The 18,958-nt window shown below is 39.9% G+C and overlaps 1 protein-coding gene across 2 annotated transcripts in view; it reads left to right on the forward strand.

The window, feature by feature from the left end:
- Window positions 1-18,958, forward strand: part of GRAMD2B (GRAM domain containing 3) — a 108,619-nt gene continuing 89,661 nt past the window's right edge. The window contains exon 1 of one of the 2 annotated variants that reach the window (XM_021079875.1): window positions 1-274. In XM_021079875.1, coding sequence (XP_020935534.1) covers window positions 147-274 — 128 coding nt within the window. In that variant the 5' untranslated portion in view covers window positions 1-146. The remainder of the gene's footprint in view (window positions 275-18,958) is intronic. The other variant, XM_021079888.1, reaches the window with a different exon arrangement.

Genomic DNA, 18,958 nt, shown 5'->3' on the forward strand with positions numbered 1-18,958 from the left:
AGCTAGATTAGGAGTCATGTGAAGAAAGAGCTTCCTGCAATGTGAGAATTGAGCAAGGCTGAAAGGCAGAGACTTTCACGTTACTGGGGAGGAGGAGAAATGAGCCCTTGAGTTTATTTCTCGGCGTAGCGATTGACAAGGGCACAATGGTGAAAAAGAGGCTGTCGTCATCCAGCGACACGACGTGGAGGTCTGAGGTTCCGGGCGGCCCGAGCAAGGTGGGCACCGAGGCCCCGCACAGCGCCCCTGACAGCCCCGGCTCGGTGTTTCTCAGGTGAGTACATCCCACCTGCCTCTGCAGGTGTTGCTTGGAGAGTTCCTTCCTCCGGAGGATTTGACCAAGGAGAAAGAGAAGGCACAACCAGGCGCATGGGCGGGTGGGTTTCAAGGAGATTCACAGCAAAGGATGTGATGTGCTGAGCAAATAGAACTCTTCACCACCATGAAGGGATAAAAGTTGTTAGTGCCTTCTTTAGTACTTTTTAGTCCTGGAAACCTGGCCGGCTATGTCGTTACTCAATGCCTTACCCACTCTCAGGTTCACAGACAGTGAAGTCAAAGAGTTAAACTAGGGAAGGGGTAGGGAGAGGGGTGGACTAGGAGTCTGGGGTGAGTAGATGCATATTATTACATTTACAAAGGATAAACAGTAAGGTCCTACTGTATAGCACAGGGAACTCTATCCAGTCTCCTGGGATACATCATGAAGGAAAATAATATTAAAAAGAACATATATATATATATATCTACATATATATCTGAGTCACTTTTCTATACAGCAGAAATTGCCACAACACTGCAAATCAACTATAATTTAAAAAACAATTTAAAAAATAGTTAAACTAAAAACCTCACTTGGATGGACAATTACTGTATTCCTATCGAAATAGTAATGTATTAAAAATATTAAAATAATCTCCCTCTTTTGAGCTTTCTAAATTAAATATTAAAATAGTATTAGCTGTGCTCTCGTTCAACTACTTGCTGTAAGTGATTTGTAGCAGCTTTGACTAGATTCAGAACATGTCTTTTTTTGGCTGTAAATATTAATATCCACATCATCACCACTCTGATAATTACATATTTCTAATGAAAATTCACTTAGGTATTCTTCATTTTGTCTCTTAATAATTCTATGGCAACTTGTACAATACAAAAATCAACTGCAAGTGGAAATAAATAACAAGAAAAACTTCCTCATCCAGCTTTGTTTTTTAAATTGAGGTATAGTTGATTTACAATATTAGTTTCAGATATATAACATAATGATTCAAACTTTTATAGATTTTACTTTCACTTTGCTGCAAACTTTTTTTCTAATGAAAGAACTTTAGGTGATGACATTACATAAGTTTTGTGTTTACAACATTATATTTCTTTCTATATTGTCAAGGTCTAAACAACAAAAATTTGCTTTTCTAATGTTGTAAACTTTGATGTCACTTTCACGTAAACTTACCAAGTCAAGCCGGATGAATAACCTCCACGCTGAAACTTCGCTTTAACATAGTACCATGTTAGAAAGTCGATCATTTATTTTTAATCATTTCTGCAAAAAAGTGCTCAACATTATAGCTTTTTAAAATCAAGTAGAAAACTAAGAAATCTCACTGCATTTAATAGATGTCACCTATCAAACTGTCCGGTGAGGAAAATAAATTCAATAGTCGATAATTTTTTTAAAGAGGTGTTAGGGACCAAGAGTCTGAATCTATGAAAAATGTTTCTTAGTAAATCTATCTAACGTTGGCCTAATGTTTCCATCCCTCATTAAAATGACTCTACCTAACTTACGTTGTGGTCGGTTGAGCAAGAGCACAATTCCTATGATTGAAATGTAAAACTCTTGCATTATTTCCATATTTTGCTGAAGTTTGGGTGTTTCTTAAATCAGTTCATCTCCTTCATCCTTTTCTTATGTTGACTGTAATGCAGACTCTTCTTAGAGCTTAAGTTCTAACCAGGAAAAATACTATTAAATTAAAATACATAAAAATACTTTTAAAATGATAAAGTATACAAAGTATAATTTAAATAAATATTATACATATGATTTAAATAAGTACAGGTAAATAAATGGAATAAAAATAAAATAAAAACCTATATCAACGCAAATTCAAGAACCCTCTTTAAAAAGAGCCCAGGCCTCTTCCACCTGCATATTTGATATATTTCTAAATGTCTTTACAATTTTTAAATGTGTATTAAACCCAATCTAAAACATTACATGTACTTCCAAACAGTTTGACAGTAGATACTGTATGTAAAAATCGTTGAAAATAATTTGTCAGGAGTTTCTGTTGTGGTGCGGCGGAAAAGAATCCAACTAGTATCCATGAGGATGCGAGTGGGTTGGAAATCTGGTGTTGCCCTGAGCTGTGGTTGTAGGTCGCAGATGCAGCTCCGATCCTGAATTGCTGTAGCTGTGGTGTAGGCCGGCAACTGCAGTTCCGATTAGCCCCCTAGTCTGGGAACTTCTATATGCTCTGGGTGCAGCCCTAAAAAGCATTAATTAATTAATCAATTAATTAATTGTTAAAGCTCTCAGGCACGTGTTGGCTAATGATTTGAGGTCAAAAATAAGATAGAAACCAACAAGGACCTACTGTAAAGCCTAAGGAACTATATTCCATACCTTGTAATAACCTATAGGAGAAAAGAATCTGGAAAAGAATATATATACTCATATATATAAACGTATATATATTTGAATCACTTTTCTGTACCCCTGATACTAACACAACATTGTAAATCGACTATACTACAATTTTAAAAAGAACAAATAAAAAGATAAACACTTCCCCTCCCTTCTAAATAAGCATGAAGAACTTATGTGACTGTTTATCCAATTATCCTTCCCACGGACTAGAGGAATCAGGTGTACTCCCAGGTCAACAAATCACTCAAGTAAACACAGACGCACTTCACGCAGACTTTTTATTCAAGCATTCACTTCAACAAAGATTCGCTCAGTAACCCTTATAGGCTATGTGGAAGGCACCGCAGATAAAATCATAAGCCGGTTTGACCTAGTCCCTGTCTTCCTGGAGGTCATTTGTTTAATGTCAAAGACAGGCCAAAAAATTAGGAATGAATGCACGTACACATACATACATCATTCACATATTAATATCTATTACTATCAAAAACAATTATAGGGCAGAGACGGAGAATAAGATGGGGAAAACAAATTTGGATGTGGTGGCAAGTCAGGGACTCTCCTGGACGTGGTATTTAGGCTGAATTGGGATGAAAGCAGAACCAAGCATGAAATGATTGGGAAGGAGCCTGTTGCCCTGAGAGACAAGCAGAGGATGAAGGGCTTTAGAATTCTCTTCTAAGAGCGACCGATTGGAAACCACAGGCAGGTGTAGAGTAGCAGACTATCACGATGGGGTGATCCCTTCAGAAGGACGTTCTGGCCCCTCACTGGGTTAGCTGAAGTTTCTTTCTCCTTCAGGCATTGCTCCTTCTTGCGCATGTCTCCAGTGCGCTTGTGCCAGGGCGTCTCTAAGGTTCACACCTAGGAGAGGGATGCAATGTGGGCATGACCAGCTTTTCTCGTTATGTCATATCTGTTCCAAAGTTCTGTGTTATCCACGCTCAGACCAGCAGTTACTCCACTGCCCCAACAACACAACAACATTGTCATTGTCTGACTTCTTATTTTTTCTAATCTGGAAGGTAGGAAATGGCATCTCGGCGTCAACAGTTTGAATGTGCCTGTCACTTATTAACATAAGAGAAGCGTCTTTCCACATGTTTATTGGTCATTTTCGTTTCCTCTTCTTTGAAATTCCCACTTATGGGTTTATGACCCTTTCGGGGAAAGGCAGAGGGAGAGGTTGCTATCTTTTCCTTATTTTTATGTACTTTTCGAAAGACTTCAGATACTGATCCTTTGTTAGCCGTGTGTGTTGTAAACGTTTTCTTCCAGTGTATGACTTGTCTGTTCATGCGCTCTGTTGTGTCTGAGCTCTTCTTTTTAATTTCCCAAGTTATTTTATTTCTTTATTGAAGTTTAGTTGACTTACAACTTTACACTAGTTTCAGGTGCACAGCATAGTAACTTGATATTTATATTGATTTTAATCCATATGAAGTTATGATACAATATTGAATACATTCCCTGTGCTGTACTTACATCCTTACAAGTTATTTATTTTGTACCTAGTAGTTAGTACCTTTTAATACCCTTCACCTATATTCCCCTGCCCCTACCTCTCTACTCTGATAACCACTAGCTTTTTCTCTGTCTGTGAATCTATTTCTGTTTTGTTATGTTTATTTGTTTTATTTTTTAGGTTCCTCATATATGTGAAATCATACACTGTTTTTCTCTGACATATTTCACTAAGCATAATACCCAAGTCCATCCATGCTGTCAAAAATGACAGATTTTCAATATTTTTTGTGGCCAAGTAATATTCCATTGGATGTAAATACCACATTTTCTTTATCCATCCATCTGTTGCTGGACACTTAGGTTGCTTCTGTGTCTTAACTATTATAAATAATGGTGCTGTGTACATTGGGGTGCAGGTAACTTTTCATTATCATGTTTTTGGTTTCTTCATATAAATACCCGGGAGTAGAAATACTGAATTGAATGCCAGTTCTACTTTTAAGATTTTAAAGCACCTTCATACAGTTTTTTATAGTGACTGTATCGATTTACATTCCCACCAACATTGCATGAAGCTTCCCTTTTCTCCATAGCCTCGCCAACACTAGTTATTTGTAGACGTTTTCATGATAGCCATTCTGACTGGTGTGAGGTGGTTTCTCATTGCCTTAATGATTTGCACTTCTGTGATTTAAGAAATCCTCCCCTACTCTGAGGGTATAAGAATGTTCTTGTGTATTTCCTTCTAGAAGTATGTTTTCTTTTCAAACTAGGATCCTTTTGTAACTGGAATTTCTTTTTGTTTCTTCTATGAATTAGCACATCATTTAATCTTGTATATGGGTAATTAATTGCCCCATGTTTATTGACTAGTCCTTCCTTTCCCCATTAATCTGCAACGCCAGCTTTGTCATACATTGCCGACCTCATTAATGTCGCATTATAATGAAGGTTTTGTTACCTGATAAGGTAAGAGGTTTTACCAAATTCAGAAGTGATGGGCTACTTTTGACCCTTTGTCCTTCCATTTAAAGTTTAGAATTATAAAATTTAGCTTGTCAAGTAACAACTTTTCTGAATTTTGAAATTACATCAGATTTCTTGCTCAATTTGAGGAAATTTGGCATTTTTATGGTGTTGAATATGCCTATTCATACACATGGTGTTGCCTTTATTTAGGTCTTTAATATTCTTTGATAACGTTTTGGAACATTCTACACAAAGATCTTATGCATCATTTGTTGGATTTATTGCTGGGTACTTTACACTTTGTTGCTTTTGGAAATATATTTTTAATTGCATTTTCTTTTGTTGATGTAGTACAGAATGATAATTAAGTTTCTAAATTGATCTTATATTCCACATTCTTCCCAAACCTTATTAATTTTAATAATGTGTAGACTAAGTTTTTTGCAGATAATAATATTATTTGAAACAATAAAATTTTTTCTTACCCTTTCTGAACATTAGTCCTTTTAAATCATCTTTATTTTATTACGCAAACAAAGAACTCCATTATAATGTTGAGTATAAATAGTATTCTTGTTTTGTATTCAGGCATTCTTGTCTTATCCCTAGTTTAAAAGAGAATACTTTTAATATTTCTGGTTTTATCAGCCCTTCTCGTGTTAAAAGTTTCCTTCTAATTGCGGTTTACTAAGAGGTTGCTGAAACTCTTGGATACTAACCCAGCCTCCACTGAAATGATTCGTATTTGAAAATCCCTGGCACTCATAAAGTGGACAGTCCCTCAACACTGAAAGTTCACAAGCCATCATTTCCCAAAATATACAGAACACTGGACAGCCTTGAAAAACATGAATCACTTTCAGCTTTATAGAAAGACTGGAAAAAACTCAGATGAATTAATAGTTCCATAAATTAGTCATAAGGCAAATAAAAATCAGGAATTTTTGAAAATTATTTTCAGGGGATTTATTATGCAAAGTAGTCACTAGATCTCTTGGTTTTAATAAATTTTCTTTTCCCCAAATATTTCTCTTTAAAGCTTCATTCTATTTCAGTTGTAGGCAAAGAGGAAAGTTGCGCAGTGAAGCTAATGTGTTGAATAGGTGCCATGGGCTTGGCGGGAACAAACAAAAATGACAACCAAAAAAGCCAACTGTGGGGCGGCAATAAACTGGAATGTGAATCCAGTTTAGTCGGGTGGGACCAGCCCAGGGCTCCTCATCCTCCCTGGGCTCTGGTTTGGTGACCACTCCAGGCCACAGTCAACAATCACGTTGGCAGGCCCAAGGCAGCCTAGACTCTCATTCACCGTGTTCTCACTCAGTGGCTCCAAGGACTCTGCTTCTTCTCGTCTACTCATCCAGGTGTCACCCTGAGCGGAAAAGTAGATGCTGGCCTTCTTCTAATTCACTCTCCCCTCCCAAGAGCCTTGCTTTTTCTTAGCTCATCCCACTTCTCCTGCTTTTGGGCAAAGGACAGAAGCACTGGTACCTAAAGAACAGGAACAGAATAGACATCATACCTTGACCCATGTTTACTAGGTAGCTCCATGGCCCCAGCTCCTGTTGTAGAGTTAAGTGTGCTATTTAGACCCTGAAGGGAGTCTGAATTCTAGGAAATGAGTTTCTTTCTTCTGGAGCAGGGAGGAGGGGTTGCAATCAAAGAAAGCAGAATTATGTTAAGGGGAAAGAGTAGTTAGTGTCCTGAGCGTGAGGCAGGTATTTCAGTGGATGGAATAAACTCTTTCTGATGGGTGAGGTCCCGCTCCTGCCGAGCCTCACAGAGAGTGAGGGATGCCAAGTGAGAAGGCAGAGAACAAAAGGCCCCAGGATGTAGCGAAGCGGGGCTGTGGAAGTTAGATGACGAGGTGGCAGCAGAATAGGCCTCTTTGATAGGAAAGTTAGAAATTTCCAAGAGAACAGAACCCCCTAGCACTAGCCAAAAAGAAGAGACCTACAGTATCTTTCCCAGAATCTTCCCCACAGTCTCCATATACAGAGCACTCAGCATTCCATCAGCACACGTGCTCTGTCCTGTCACCAGGCTTTTGTACATGCAGGAAGTCTGAAAGTTCATATGCATCCTTCCAGATCCACCTCCTCAAAGGTCCTGTAACCTCAAAGAGGTCTCCCCTTTACCCCTCACTTCCACCCCTCAGAACTAGTAATCTTTTCTTAATTGCTGGTACTATATCCCATATTAACCACTTACCAGAAGGTATCACCATCAGGGGAGTATTTATTATAAAAACCAAAGAAACTTAAGCTTCTATCCTCACTTGTGTGGGTCCCTTCCAAGACCCTGGAATGTTCCTAGCAATATGTTCACATAGTCGTACATTTTTGTAAACGTTTCAGACAACATTTTCGCTACACCTCTAATTGCTGCCTCTCTCCACTCCAATTTTCCCTCCCACCAGTTGGATAGCCAAGGGCATTTTTGGCTCCATGATCCTAAAGGCAAGTTGTTTGGAAATACATTTAATTTGAGATGAGTGAAATATATTTGTATGATTTGCCGTCACTTCTATGTGCATGTAAGTTATTGCTAGTCACTCTGGCTTCCAGGATTACTCTGCTAAGCAAATTCACCCTGCTTGGAGACACAGAAGTTCAGGGTCAGAGGTGGTCCCATCATATCAACATATCCTCCAAGTGCAGTGCATCAGAGGGATGTAGGTAATGGAAGAGAAATGAGGTTGAAAGTGTACAGAGCCAGAAGGTTGTCTCTAGCAAATTCTTCCCGCCATCACACGTGTAAATTATAGCTGCTGGATTCTGTTCTCCTTAAAGCCAAGACAAAGCAGAAATTCTCTCCTGTTAGGACTTGCTGGTGCAGCTGATAAAAGTATATCAAACTTTGCTTATGCTTATTGCGTACTTTATCAGAATCCCTGTGTTTATGGCACACAAACCCCAGGTGGTACTGAAAGCAACCACTGTCCCTGTGTAGGTGACATAGTACCTCACACCTTAGCATGACATCATCAAGAATCATTTTGAATCTGAAAGAAAATGCCTGACCTATCAATAAGAATTAAGCTTTCTCTAGAGAAGAGACTAAATTATCTCTTCATTGGAAGTATTACAGAACTCTCGCCATATGAAGAGATCAACAACTATCAGTTAAAAGTAAGAAAATAAAAATAAGAAAATAGCAGCATTCCCTTCATGGCTAAGGGAAAATGAATTTGACTAGTATCCATGAGGATGCAGGTTTGAGTCCCGGCCTCCCTCAGTGGGTTAAGGATCCAGGGTTGCCATGAGCTGTGGTGTAGGATGCAGATAGGGATCTGGCATTGCTGTGGCTGTGGTGTAGGCTGGTGGCTTCAGATCCTATTGGACCCCTAGCCTGGGAACCTCTATATTCTATGGGTAGGGGCCCAAAAAGACCAAAAGAGAAAAAAAAAGAAAATAGCATATAGTATGTCAGTCAATTTATGAGTGTTTCATTCATTTTCTGAATTTGAAAATATTTATAGAATTGGTCAGCTAGCTCATGGATACTAGTTAGGTTTATTTCAACTGAACCACAACAGGAACTCACATATGCTACCTTTGACTTACTTTTTAAGTGAGATTTTTTTTTTCTTTTTTCTTTTTGTCTTTTTAGGGCCGAGAGTTAGAGCTATGAAGGCACACAAATGAACCTGAGTTTTAAATTTTATGGCCGCACCCATGGTGTGTGGAAGTTCCTGGGCCAGGGATTGAATTTGTGCAGCTTCGGTGGCAACACCGGATCCTTTAACCCACTGTGCCAGGCCAGGGATTGAACCTGCATCCTATCATTTCAGAGATGCAGCTGATCCTGTTGCACCCTGGTGGGAACTCCAATGAATCTGATTTTTGAAAAAGCATTTAATCAAAGTGGGTCTTTGAGCTTTTAATGGAAGTGGGACTTTGAGTTGAGCTCATCTGTAATAGATTTCAATGAAGTTTTAAAATCTCACTTAAGGAGTTCCCTCCCCCCGCAACCCCTACCTTCGTGTTTAGCAAACAAAACCAGCCAAGGGTTATTGACGTGGACGTTCTAGGAGTTGCTTCCGTGTGTGACTGCGTGGGGCCACATGAGGGCAAGTGGAAACCCCTGCCAAGAAGCACATAAGTGATGAATGAGGGTTTCTATACAACCGAATAGTAATAATAATAATAGTCTCCTCTATTTGCACAGCGGCTTACTCATAGGAACTTTTTACAGACGTGACCTTATATGCCTTGGTGGCTTTTTACTGTGGTAGATGGATTATAGTCATTCTCTAAGTTGCCTGGGTGAGGAAAACAAGGAACAGAAGAGGAAAAGGAATTTTTGGATATCTCCGTACGGCACAACTGAGCCAAAGAAATAACTTCAGGTCATGATTGTGCAGTCAGTTGCATGACCCAAGCAGCATTATCCAGCCTCACTGGCCCATTTCTTCACCTGGCTTGGCTCAATTGATTTGAGCTATTTCCCCAAATCAAATCCATCTTCAAGGGTCATTTCATTTAGTTTCTTCATCTCACCCGGGGTGACTTTTAATGCCCCAGAGGGGACACTAGTTTCAGAAGCAGGCAGGATTCCCTGTTTGAAAGATTAAAGAAGACCTATCTGGGATTCTGATTTCTACATTGAGTCATTCTGTGATGCCGTGGGTTTCAGTTCAATGTATCCATAAAAAGACAGTGGCGTTTGCTCTGGGCACTTGCATGCGGTTAGAAAAAGTATGGTGGATAATTTCATTGAACAAAAAACCTGGGAGCCCTTTCTACCATCTCTGTGGGGGGAGGCTCCGTCTGGGGAGGACTGCCTGGCAACCATCTGGTCTCATCACTTTCTCGGCTGGCAATCCCTCTGTGCCTCAGTTTCCTTAACTGTAAGATCGAGTAATCGTGGGGGTGTGGAGAGGGTTCGGTGAGATAATACACAAAGTGCTTGGCACACAGCACGTGTTTAAGGGTTGCTACGGTTCTTGCAGGGCAGTGGGGGAGATCCACAGAGAAGTCATGCCAATATTCACTTATCACCTAGAGCTCTTAGAGGCTAGGAATACGTCCTTTCCTCTGTATCCCCAGCAACTAGCACAAAGAAGAAACTATCGAAAGAGAATGGATGTGTGTACTTATGTAACTGAATCACTTTGTTATATAACAGAAATTATGCCAACATTGTACGTCAATTATGCTCCAATAAAACTTTAACAAATGGGAAAAAAAAAAGAAAAAGAAACTACGATGAGGAGAGACTCTTGCAGAGTAAAGAAATGGCTGAAGACCCAGATCCTGCTTCCAGGGGCTCCAGTCTCTGTTGGCGACAGATACACACTCTGGCAACCCTAGAGGGTAGGCAATGCGCATGCACCTTGAAAATTAAATTATTAGCCTAACTCTCCAAACTATAATTTCCCACATGTTTCCTGTTAATCCCCATGTTGCAATACTTAGATCTAGAGATAAATTGCGTATTTCAAACACTCAGTGGAACAAAATAAACTTTGCTTATGTGAAAGACTCACAGCAGCCAGATGATCCTGGAGAAAAATAAACTTCTGTTTTATTCCTTCCAGTAAACCCAGGGGCAGAACGTTCTCCTGCAAAAGGGGAAAGAACCCTGGAGGCAGGAACGATCGGGTCATACAAGTGCGTTCATTTATCTCCGAGCTTTGTCCTTTGGACTGTGAGGAGGACATTCAGTGACCTGGTTGGCTTTCCCGTCACATCTCTTGCCCTCTCCATGCCCGGAGAAGATCACAGTCCAGCCATGTGTGCTAGTCTGGGCCTTTGAACCTTCTCTGCCTAGGACACTTGGGCAGAGTGAATTCTGAGCTATCCTTCAAAGCCCGAGCAGGTATCCCTGCCTTGGGACAGTCTGGCCCCACCCTGTCTCCCTTTCTCTGTGCCGACACTGTACCTCTTGGATTTCCATTGCAGCCTCCATCACACACTCAGTGTCGCTTATTGTTGTGTTTGTCTTTCTCCCTCACTCTGCTGCCTTTTATTCCAACCAATCACTCAGCACAAAGTAGACAACGATAAGTGTACAACGATGTGTTGGGCAGATGAATAAATGATGGCGGGTGATGGATAAATAAAGAGCTCCCCTAAGTTGACAAGTGAGGCTGACCCTTGCTGAGGTGCTGCTGCCCTCATCCCAGGAAGGCTGAGGGTCAGCAGCACCCCCTGGGCTTGCAAATCAGTAACAACGAGCTTGATGCACGGAGGACAGCTAACAGCAAAGCCACACGAGCTCTCAGACCCTCTCAGGTCCGAGTCCAGGAGCTTTTCACCCTTCCACGATGATTCATTCTTAGATCTCAACTGGTATTTGCCTCACTGGGGTCCCAAGTGTCATACCCTTGCCAACTGGGAAAAGAGAGGGAGAAATTAGGCTGCAAGGAACAATAGAAGCTGAAATTCCTTTTTCCGTAAATGTAAATACAAGCTTACTTTTAACTTAATACTACCCTGAATTAATTTAAGTTGAAAAATACACCTAATTGCTATAAAATTGAGTTAAATTAGACATAAAAGAAATGATGTAATAAAATATTGGGTTTTAGTTTAGTAAATAATCCCTCACACATGCCACACGTTTTCCTATCTTCGTGCCTTTGTGCCTGTTTTCTCTCTGCCTGGAATAGCATTTCCCTCAAGCAATACTTAACAAATGTTTCGCATTTTTGCAATATCCTGTTGGTTACCCAAGTCAGTCCTGGGTGTTCCGTGTGGACGGGGACCGTCCAAGGAGGAGAAAACCAAGGGGGGAGTCACATGGGGCCATGTTGGAGGCTGGCCAGCATGGTAGTCATGACAGCAGCAACACTAGCACTTATTTCTACTCTGAAAGGTGATATCCGATGAAAGGGCTGTAGTCTTGGAGTTACTCAGACTTGCATTTGTGGTTTTTTAAAAAAATTCTTATTCATTGAAGTGTAGTTGATTTACAATGTTGTGTTAATTTCTGCTGTACAGCAAAGTGACCCAGTTATACACCTATACACATTCTTTTTCTTGTATTATCTTCCATCATGTTCCATCAAAAGTGATTAGATCGAGTTCCCTGTGCTATACCACAGGACCTCATTGCTTATCCACTCCAAATGCAATAGTCTACATCTACTAACCCCAAACTCCCAGGCCATCTCACTCCCTTCCCTTCCCCTTCCCCCTTGGCATCCACAAGTCTGTTCTCTAAGTCCATGAGTTTGTGTCTGTTCTGAAGATAGGTTCATTTGTGCCATATTTTAGATTCCCTGTATAAGTGATATCATATGGTATTTGTCTTTCTCTTTCTGGTTTACTTCACTTAGTATGAGACTCTCTAGATCTACCCATGTCGCTGCAAATGGCATTATTTTGTTCTTTTTTATGACTGAGTAGTATTTCATTGTGTGTATATATATGTACCACGTCTTCTTAATCCATTCAACTGTTAATGGACATTTAGATTGTTTCCATGTCTTGGCTATTGTAAATAGTGCTTCAGTGAACATAGGAATGCACGTGTCTTTCTGAATGAAAGTTTTGTCCATGTGTATGCCCAGGAGTGAGACTGGATCACATGGTAGTTCTATATTTATTTCTCTGAGGTCCCTCCATACTGTTTGCCATAGTGGTTGAACCAACTTACATTCCTACCAACAGTGTGGGAGGGTTCCCTTTTCTCCATGCCCTCTCCGGCATTTGTTATTTGTAGACTTATTAAAGACAGCCATTCTTACTGGTGTGAGATGGTACCTCATTGCAGTTTTGATTTGAATTCCCCTAATAATTAATGATGTTGAGCATTTTTTTTATGTGCCTGTTGGCCATCCGTATGTCTTCATTCTTTTTGTATACGTTCTTTTCCGTTATGGTTTATCTCAGGATATTAAATATAGCCTCCTGTGCTATATAGTAGGACCTTGTTGTTTATCCGTCCTGTGTATAATAGTTTGCATCTTCTAACACCAAAGACTAATGTCTAACTCACACGACCCCTCTCCCTCCTCCTTGTTCTCTTTGCTCAGATCTGTATCTGAATCACAGTTCTAGCACTTTCTGCAGTTTTATTTGTATTTGGGGCAGTGGGTTTTTTTCTTTTGCTTTTTTTTGTCAAGTTATCTAAGCTTTTCAAACCTCAGTTTCCTCACTTGTAAGATGGCGCAAATAACACCTACCTCTTCTTAGTAACATTTTGAGGATGAGGAATGGGTGGCTGGCAAGTAGGACACTCAGGAATTGCTGTTATTAGAGTTGCAAGGTAGGTGAAGTGTTACTATAGAAACAGGGTTGGAAGTCATAATCCACACATCCCGGTGTCAAACCTTAAGGTTTTTTTTTTCTTATTTGTTTTATTATCCCCAAACATTCTCTTATAACTTATGAAGGACATAATGAGAGCTAAACGGGGGAGGTGGGGTATGGATGAAGCTAAAAAAATAATTTCCTTTTGAGAGTTCCCGTTGTGGCTCAGTGGTTAACGAATCTGACTAGGAACCATGAGGTGGTGGGTTCGATCCCTGGCCTGGCTCAGTGGGTTAAGGATCTGGCATTGCCGTGAGCTGTGGTATAGGTCGCAGATGTGGCTCAGATCCCGTATTGCTGTAGCTCTGGTGAAGGCTGGTGGCTACAGCTCTGATTCGACCTCTAGCCTGGGAACCTCCATATGCCGCGGGAGCAGCCCTAGGAAAGGGAAAAAGATAAAAATAAAAAAAATAAAAAATTATTTCTCTAAATTTATATACTGAAAGAACAGTGGAAAGAGTCCACACCTGGCCCACACAGGTTCCTGTGCCCTGGAGCAAAGCACTGACCCTCTCCTTTTCCTCATTGCACATGAACAGGATTTTTCCAGACAGTTGAGAACTTAAAAGGAGAAAAAAAACAGTCAAATAAAGCGATATGTATAAAGTTTAAAATTACAAACTCCTTCGGCGGGGAGTGGGGAGTAAAGAATTCTTTTCAGGTATTATTTTTTTCTTCTGATTTTTTTTTAAATTATTGTAGTTCTCTCTGAAGTAGTGGGTTTACCATGAAGCTAATGAAGCTGTAAACTTCAGGGGGGCTATCATTTGTATGAACCTCTTATAAGTTGAAATTCACTCCCTGCACCTAATTTTTTTTATACTGAAAGAAGTCCCGGGTGGGGAAAAAAATGTAAGTGTAATGTATACATGTAAGGATAACTTGATCCCCTTGCTGTACAGTGGGAAAATAAAAAAAAAGAAAGAAAGAAATTTTTAAAAATTGAAAAAAAAAAATAAAATTGCAACATCTTTCCTGGGAAAAAAAAAAAAAAAAGAAGTCCCCCGCATGAGATAAGCTTTAGGTCCTACAAAACTGATTTTGTCCCAGTTTCTGGTATTAACATAATGATGCATTTGTCAACCAAGACCAGTTTTCTGAATATTATCATCAGTATTTCACACCAGTCCATGGGATCTTATTTACTCACAGCTTAACAAATCTATACAGTAAGGTACTGTTAGGGTATGAATGGGTACTTCCAAAATCATTTTTTTCTGGAAAATATGGACCCCAAATTTATCCCCCACAGAGACGTAATCTGGGAAGGGGACATTCATATTGTCATTATACAAGAGTACTACTTTATATAACCCATACTCACTAGAGTATGTGACATAGAGTTCAGGCAGAATTTAATTTAAGAATAAAACATAAAGGTGGTAGCATCTTTAAAAGAGAGAAAAAAGTTATCAAATCTCATTTATCAACATCATTATAGCCCACATTTTGAGGGTTTTGAAGAAGTAGAGATTCTAGGAATTCAGAAACTACTCTACAAATGGTAATTGCTTGTTGAGTTGAGAAATAACATAGAAGAATAGTTAAGAACCCCAACTCCTCAGCCAGGTTGCCTGGGTGCCCGTCTCATTCGAGTGGCCCAGCATGTCTGTACTTCATTTACCTCTCGTACTACAAGGAGGGGGTAAGAGCTTCCAGCTCACAGGGCTGCTGCTAGGATTGGATGAGTTACTGGGCTTGAGAACTGCTTAGAAAACCACGTTGCATACATGCTACTTATAACATCTTTGACCAATTTCTAACTTGGGCTGTCATCTCACAAATTGCTTTATCAACTTGAGTAATGATTGAAAATTTTTCATTATATCCTGCTGTCATTCTCCCATTAGTGACGATATCTTGTTTCTAGATCACCCACTGAATGGCTGAATTTTTCATTGAAAAAGTCTATTTTATTATTCACCTTTGGAGCCCCCTCATGTTATTGGTTAGTCTTCTGTCACAGAAGTAACCCCTAAATGCTTATTTGGATTGCAAGTTAAGATAGGAATAACTAAAATAGAAACCTGTGAAGCATAACTCAAATGTTTTCTGGCATAGGGTTATTATGGGTTGTTTTCAAAAAGGGTTTTAATATTTGCTAAAATGTCCACATTAGGAAATATAATTACAGCAATTACTGACCAAGAGTTGAACTTCTGATGATAAATTAAGTACCAAAATTTTAGATTGAGTTGTTTAAACAGAAAGTTTTCAAAAGTCTCCTTAAAAAAAAAGAAAGAAAATAACTAAAATGTTGAGACACTGGGGGAAAAAATTCTCCTTCTATTAAGTATTAGTAAGCATATCTCTGCTGGAAGGTGCCTCATTTATTAGTCTTTCTGCCACTCAGGAGGAGTCTGAGAAGATGATTTTACTTTGAACTTTCACCAATGTCTGAGTTTATCATAATAAAACAGAGTAGGTTTTACTGTGGCCCTAAACTGCTCTGTTCCTAAGAATCCCAAATGATTGGGATGTTTATATGAAAGTTCTAAAGTAATGCTGTCACGTATGGTTAATATTTCATGAAAATATCAAGTGACCTTTCTTAAAGGCCTCTACCTAAGTAACAGGGAAGGAGTGGTGTTTGTTAGTTTCCATGCAGTTATATAAATGGCCCCTAATAAATGATAAGTAATAAGAAGCAGGCATCATGGTGAAATATTCAATCATGCTGACAGCACAGGCTTTTGGTTTAGGGCTCTTCTTTGCATCCCAGAAGAGCAATAATTTTGTTTATTCCTGAATTCAAAAAAATAAAATTCTCGGGCTGTGTGCTTCTCAGGTTTTTTCCACGGTGCCAGAAAACTGCATAACCATAAGCAAAGTTACAGCAGCCTTTCCAAACGCACAGTTAGAAGCAGAGTGATAACTTTAGTTCTATTGGGTAATTCTTAATCAGGTTCAGCTCCAGTTCCCACCCACTCTTAATAAAAATGACGACAGCTTAACATTTTATTAGTGGCCTCCTCTGTGCCAGGTACAGTGCAAGGATCTTTTTGCAAATTAGCTAATTCAAATTTCACAAGAACATTGTGAAATAGTCCTTATTATGACTCCATTTTCCAGAAAGAACACTGAGATTTGGAAAAATTACCTAATTCCCATGATAAATGGGCTGGATTCAATCTTAAGACTCTAAACCTCATGCTCTTTCTATATTGCTGTCCTCCAGCCCCTCCCACCTTTAATCTCCCTCCGTCATGGAGTAACAGAGTTGGGCTAGTGGATGCAGACAACCTAAAGTAAGCATGGGGGTTGAGATCTGATATGAGACTGCAATGTGATGCCAAAAGCGTAAGTTACGAAAGAAATAGTAAATTGGACCTCATTAAAAATAAATACAAAAAGACACCATCAAGTAAGTGAAAATCCACAGAAGGAAAGAAAATGTTTGTAAATCGTCTATCTGATAAAAGTCTGGTAACCCGAATATATTAAAAAAATTCTTAAAACTCAATAATAAAGAGACAACACATTTTAAAATGGGCAAAAGATTTGAACAGCTTTTTCTCCAAAGAAATAAATGGCCAATACGTTGCAATATGGCAGTTAACATTATTAGTCACTAGAAAAATACACATTGAAACCACAATGAGATAACATTTCACACCTAGTGAGATGAGTATAGTCAAAAAAAAAAGAAAACAGTCAGTGTTGGTGAGCATGATGGAGGAATTGGAACCCTCATACATTGTTGGTAGGAATGTAAAATGGTGCAGCCACTTTGGAAAACAGTTTGGCAGTTCATGTAAAAGTTAGATATGATCCAGAAATGCTACTCCCAAGTAAACACCCAAGGAAATTGAAAACACAAGTCCATGAAAAAATTGTACATGGATGCTCACAATAGCTAAAAAGTGGAAATAACCCAAATGTCCATCTACTGATGAATAAAATGTGGTCCACCCACAGAATGGAATATTATTTGACCATTAGGAAGAATGAAGTACCAGGAGTTCCCCAGCTCAGCAGAAAGGAATCTGATGAGTATCCATGAGGAAGCAGGTTTAATCCCTGGCCTCACTCAGTGGGTTAAGGATCTGGCATTGCCTTGAGCTGTGGTGTAGGTCACAGAAACGGCTCAGATCTGGCATTGCTGTGGCTTAGGCTTAGGCCAGAGGCTACAGATCTGACTTGACCCCTAGCCTAGGAACCTCCATATGCCACAGGTGCAGCCCTAAAAAGACTAAAAATAAAAGAAGAACAAGAATGTTCTTCTTTTACATGCTGCAACATGGATGTTAGAAGCTAGTCATGAAAGACCACATGATTCCATTTTTATAAAATGTCCAGAAGAGGTAAATCCACAGAGATAGAGAGTAGATTAGCAGTTCTCAGGGACTAGGGAGAAGGGACAATGGGGACTGAGCACTAGTGGTTACAGTCCCCACAGTCCCTGAGCACTGTGGTGATGAAAATGTTCTGGAATAAGTGGTGACAGCTGCACAACTCTGTTTGGTGATACTAAAACCACTGAATAAAACTGCTGAATTATACATAGACTTTCAAACAGTGAACGTCATGGTACATGGATTATATATCAATTAAGCTGTTCTTTTTTAAAAAGCTAATGAGAGATCCTAAGAAAGAATTTCTTTTTTTGAAAGTTCATATTCTATAAGTACAAAGTACATAAATAAGTTTTGGATGACTGATAAATTGGCTTCCTAACTTTAAGTAGGACTGATGCAGAGTTCCTGCCATGGCACAGTGGATTAAGAATCCGATTGGAGAGGCTCAGGTTGCTGTGGAAGTGCAGGTTCAATCCCCAGCCTGTGAACTTCCAGATGCTGTGGTTGTCACCATGACGTGTTTGGTTTTTTTAAAATTTTTTCGAAAAGGACTGACACATTTTTATCCACGCACATCTTCTAGATCAACAGTTTCTGTATTTGCCATTTAACTTTTCAAAAATGCTTCCCCATGATCCTTTCCCTGGAATTTCGTAGAGTTAGGATAGGGACATAAGAGTACTGTGAAAAGGAGTACTGAATCCAACTGGGAACCATGAGGCTGCGGGTTCCATCCCTGGCCTTGCTCCGTGGGTTAAGGATCTGGCGTTGCCATGAGCTGTGCTGTAGGTTGCAGACGTGGCTCGGATCCCGCATTGCTATGGCTCTGGTGTAGGCCGCAGCTACAGATCTGATTCGACCCCTAGCCTGGGAACCTCCACATGCCTTGGGAGCAGCCCCAGAAAAGCCAAAAAGCCAAAAAAAAAAAAAAGAAAGAAAAAGAGTATTGTGAAAAAGGGTGTTATACCAGAGGTCCCCCAAGACCACCCCATACTTGGAGATTTACAGAGTCACAGAACTCAGAATGTAGGTGTACACATGGCTAAGATTTATCATGGGGACATGGTAAGCCGGGCCATAAGGGGAAAAGATGCAGGTGGAGTTTGAGGAATCCATGTAGAAGCTTCCTCGTGCTCCCCCTCCTCCCACAGAGGGTCACAGGGAAGACACTCCGCCCCCAGCAACAAAAATGTGGGAACATGGAGTTCCCGTCGTGGCGCAGTGGTTAACGAATCCGACTAGGAACCATGAGGTTGCGGGTTCGGTCCCTGCCCTTGCTCAGTGGGTTCAGGATCCGGCGTTGC

The sequence above is a fragment of the Sus scrofa genome, chromosome 2, assembly GCF_000003025.6.
Source record: "Sus scrofa isolate TJ Tabasco breed Duroc chromosome 2, Sscrofa11.1, whole genome shotgun sequence".
NCBI classification, from domain to species: domain Eukaryota; kingdom Metazoa; phylum Chordata; class Mammalia; order Artiodactyla; family Suidae; genus Sus; species Sus scrofa.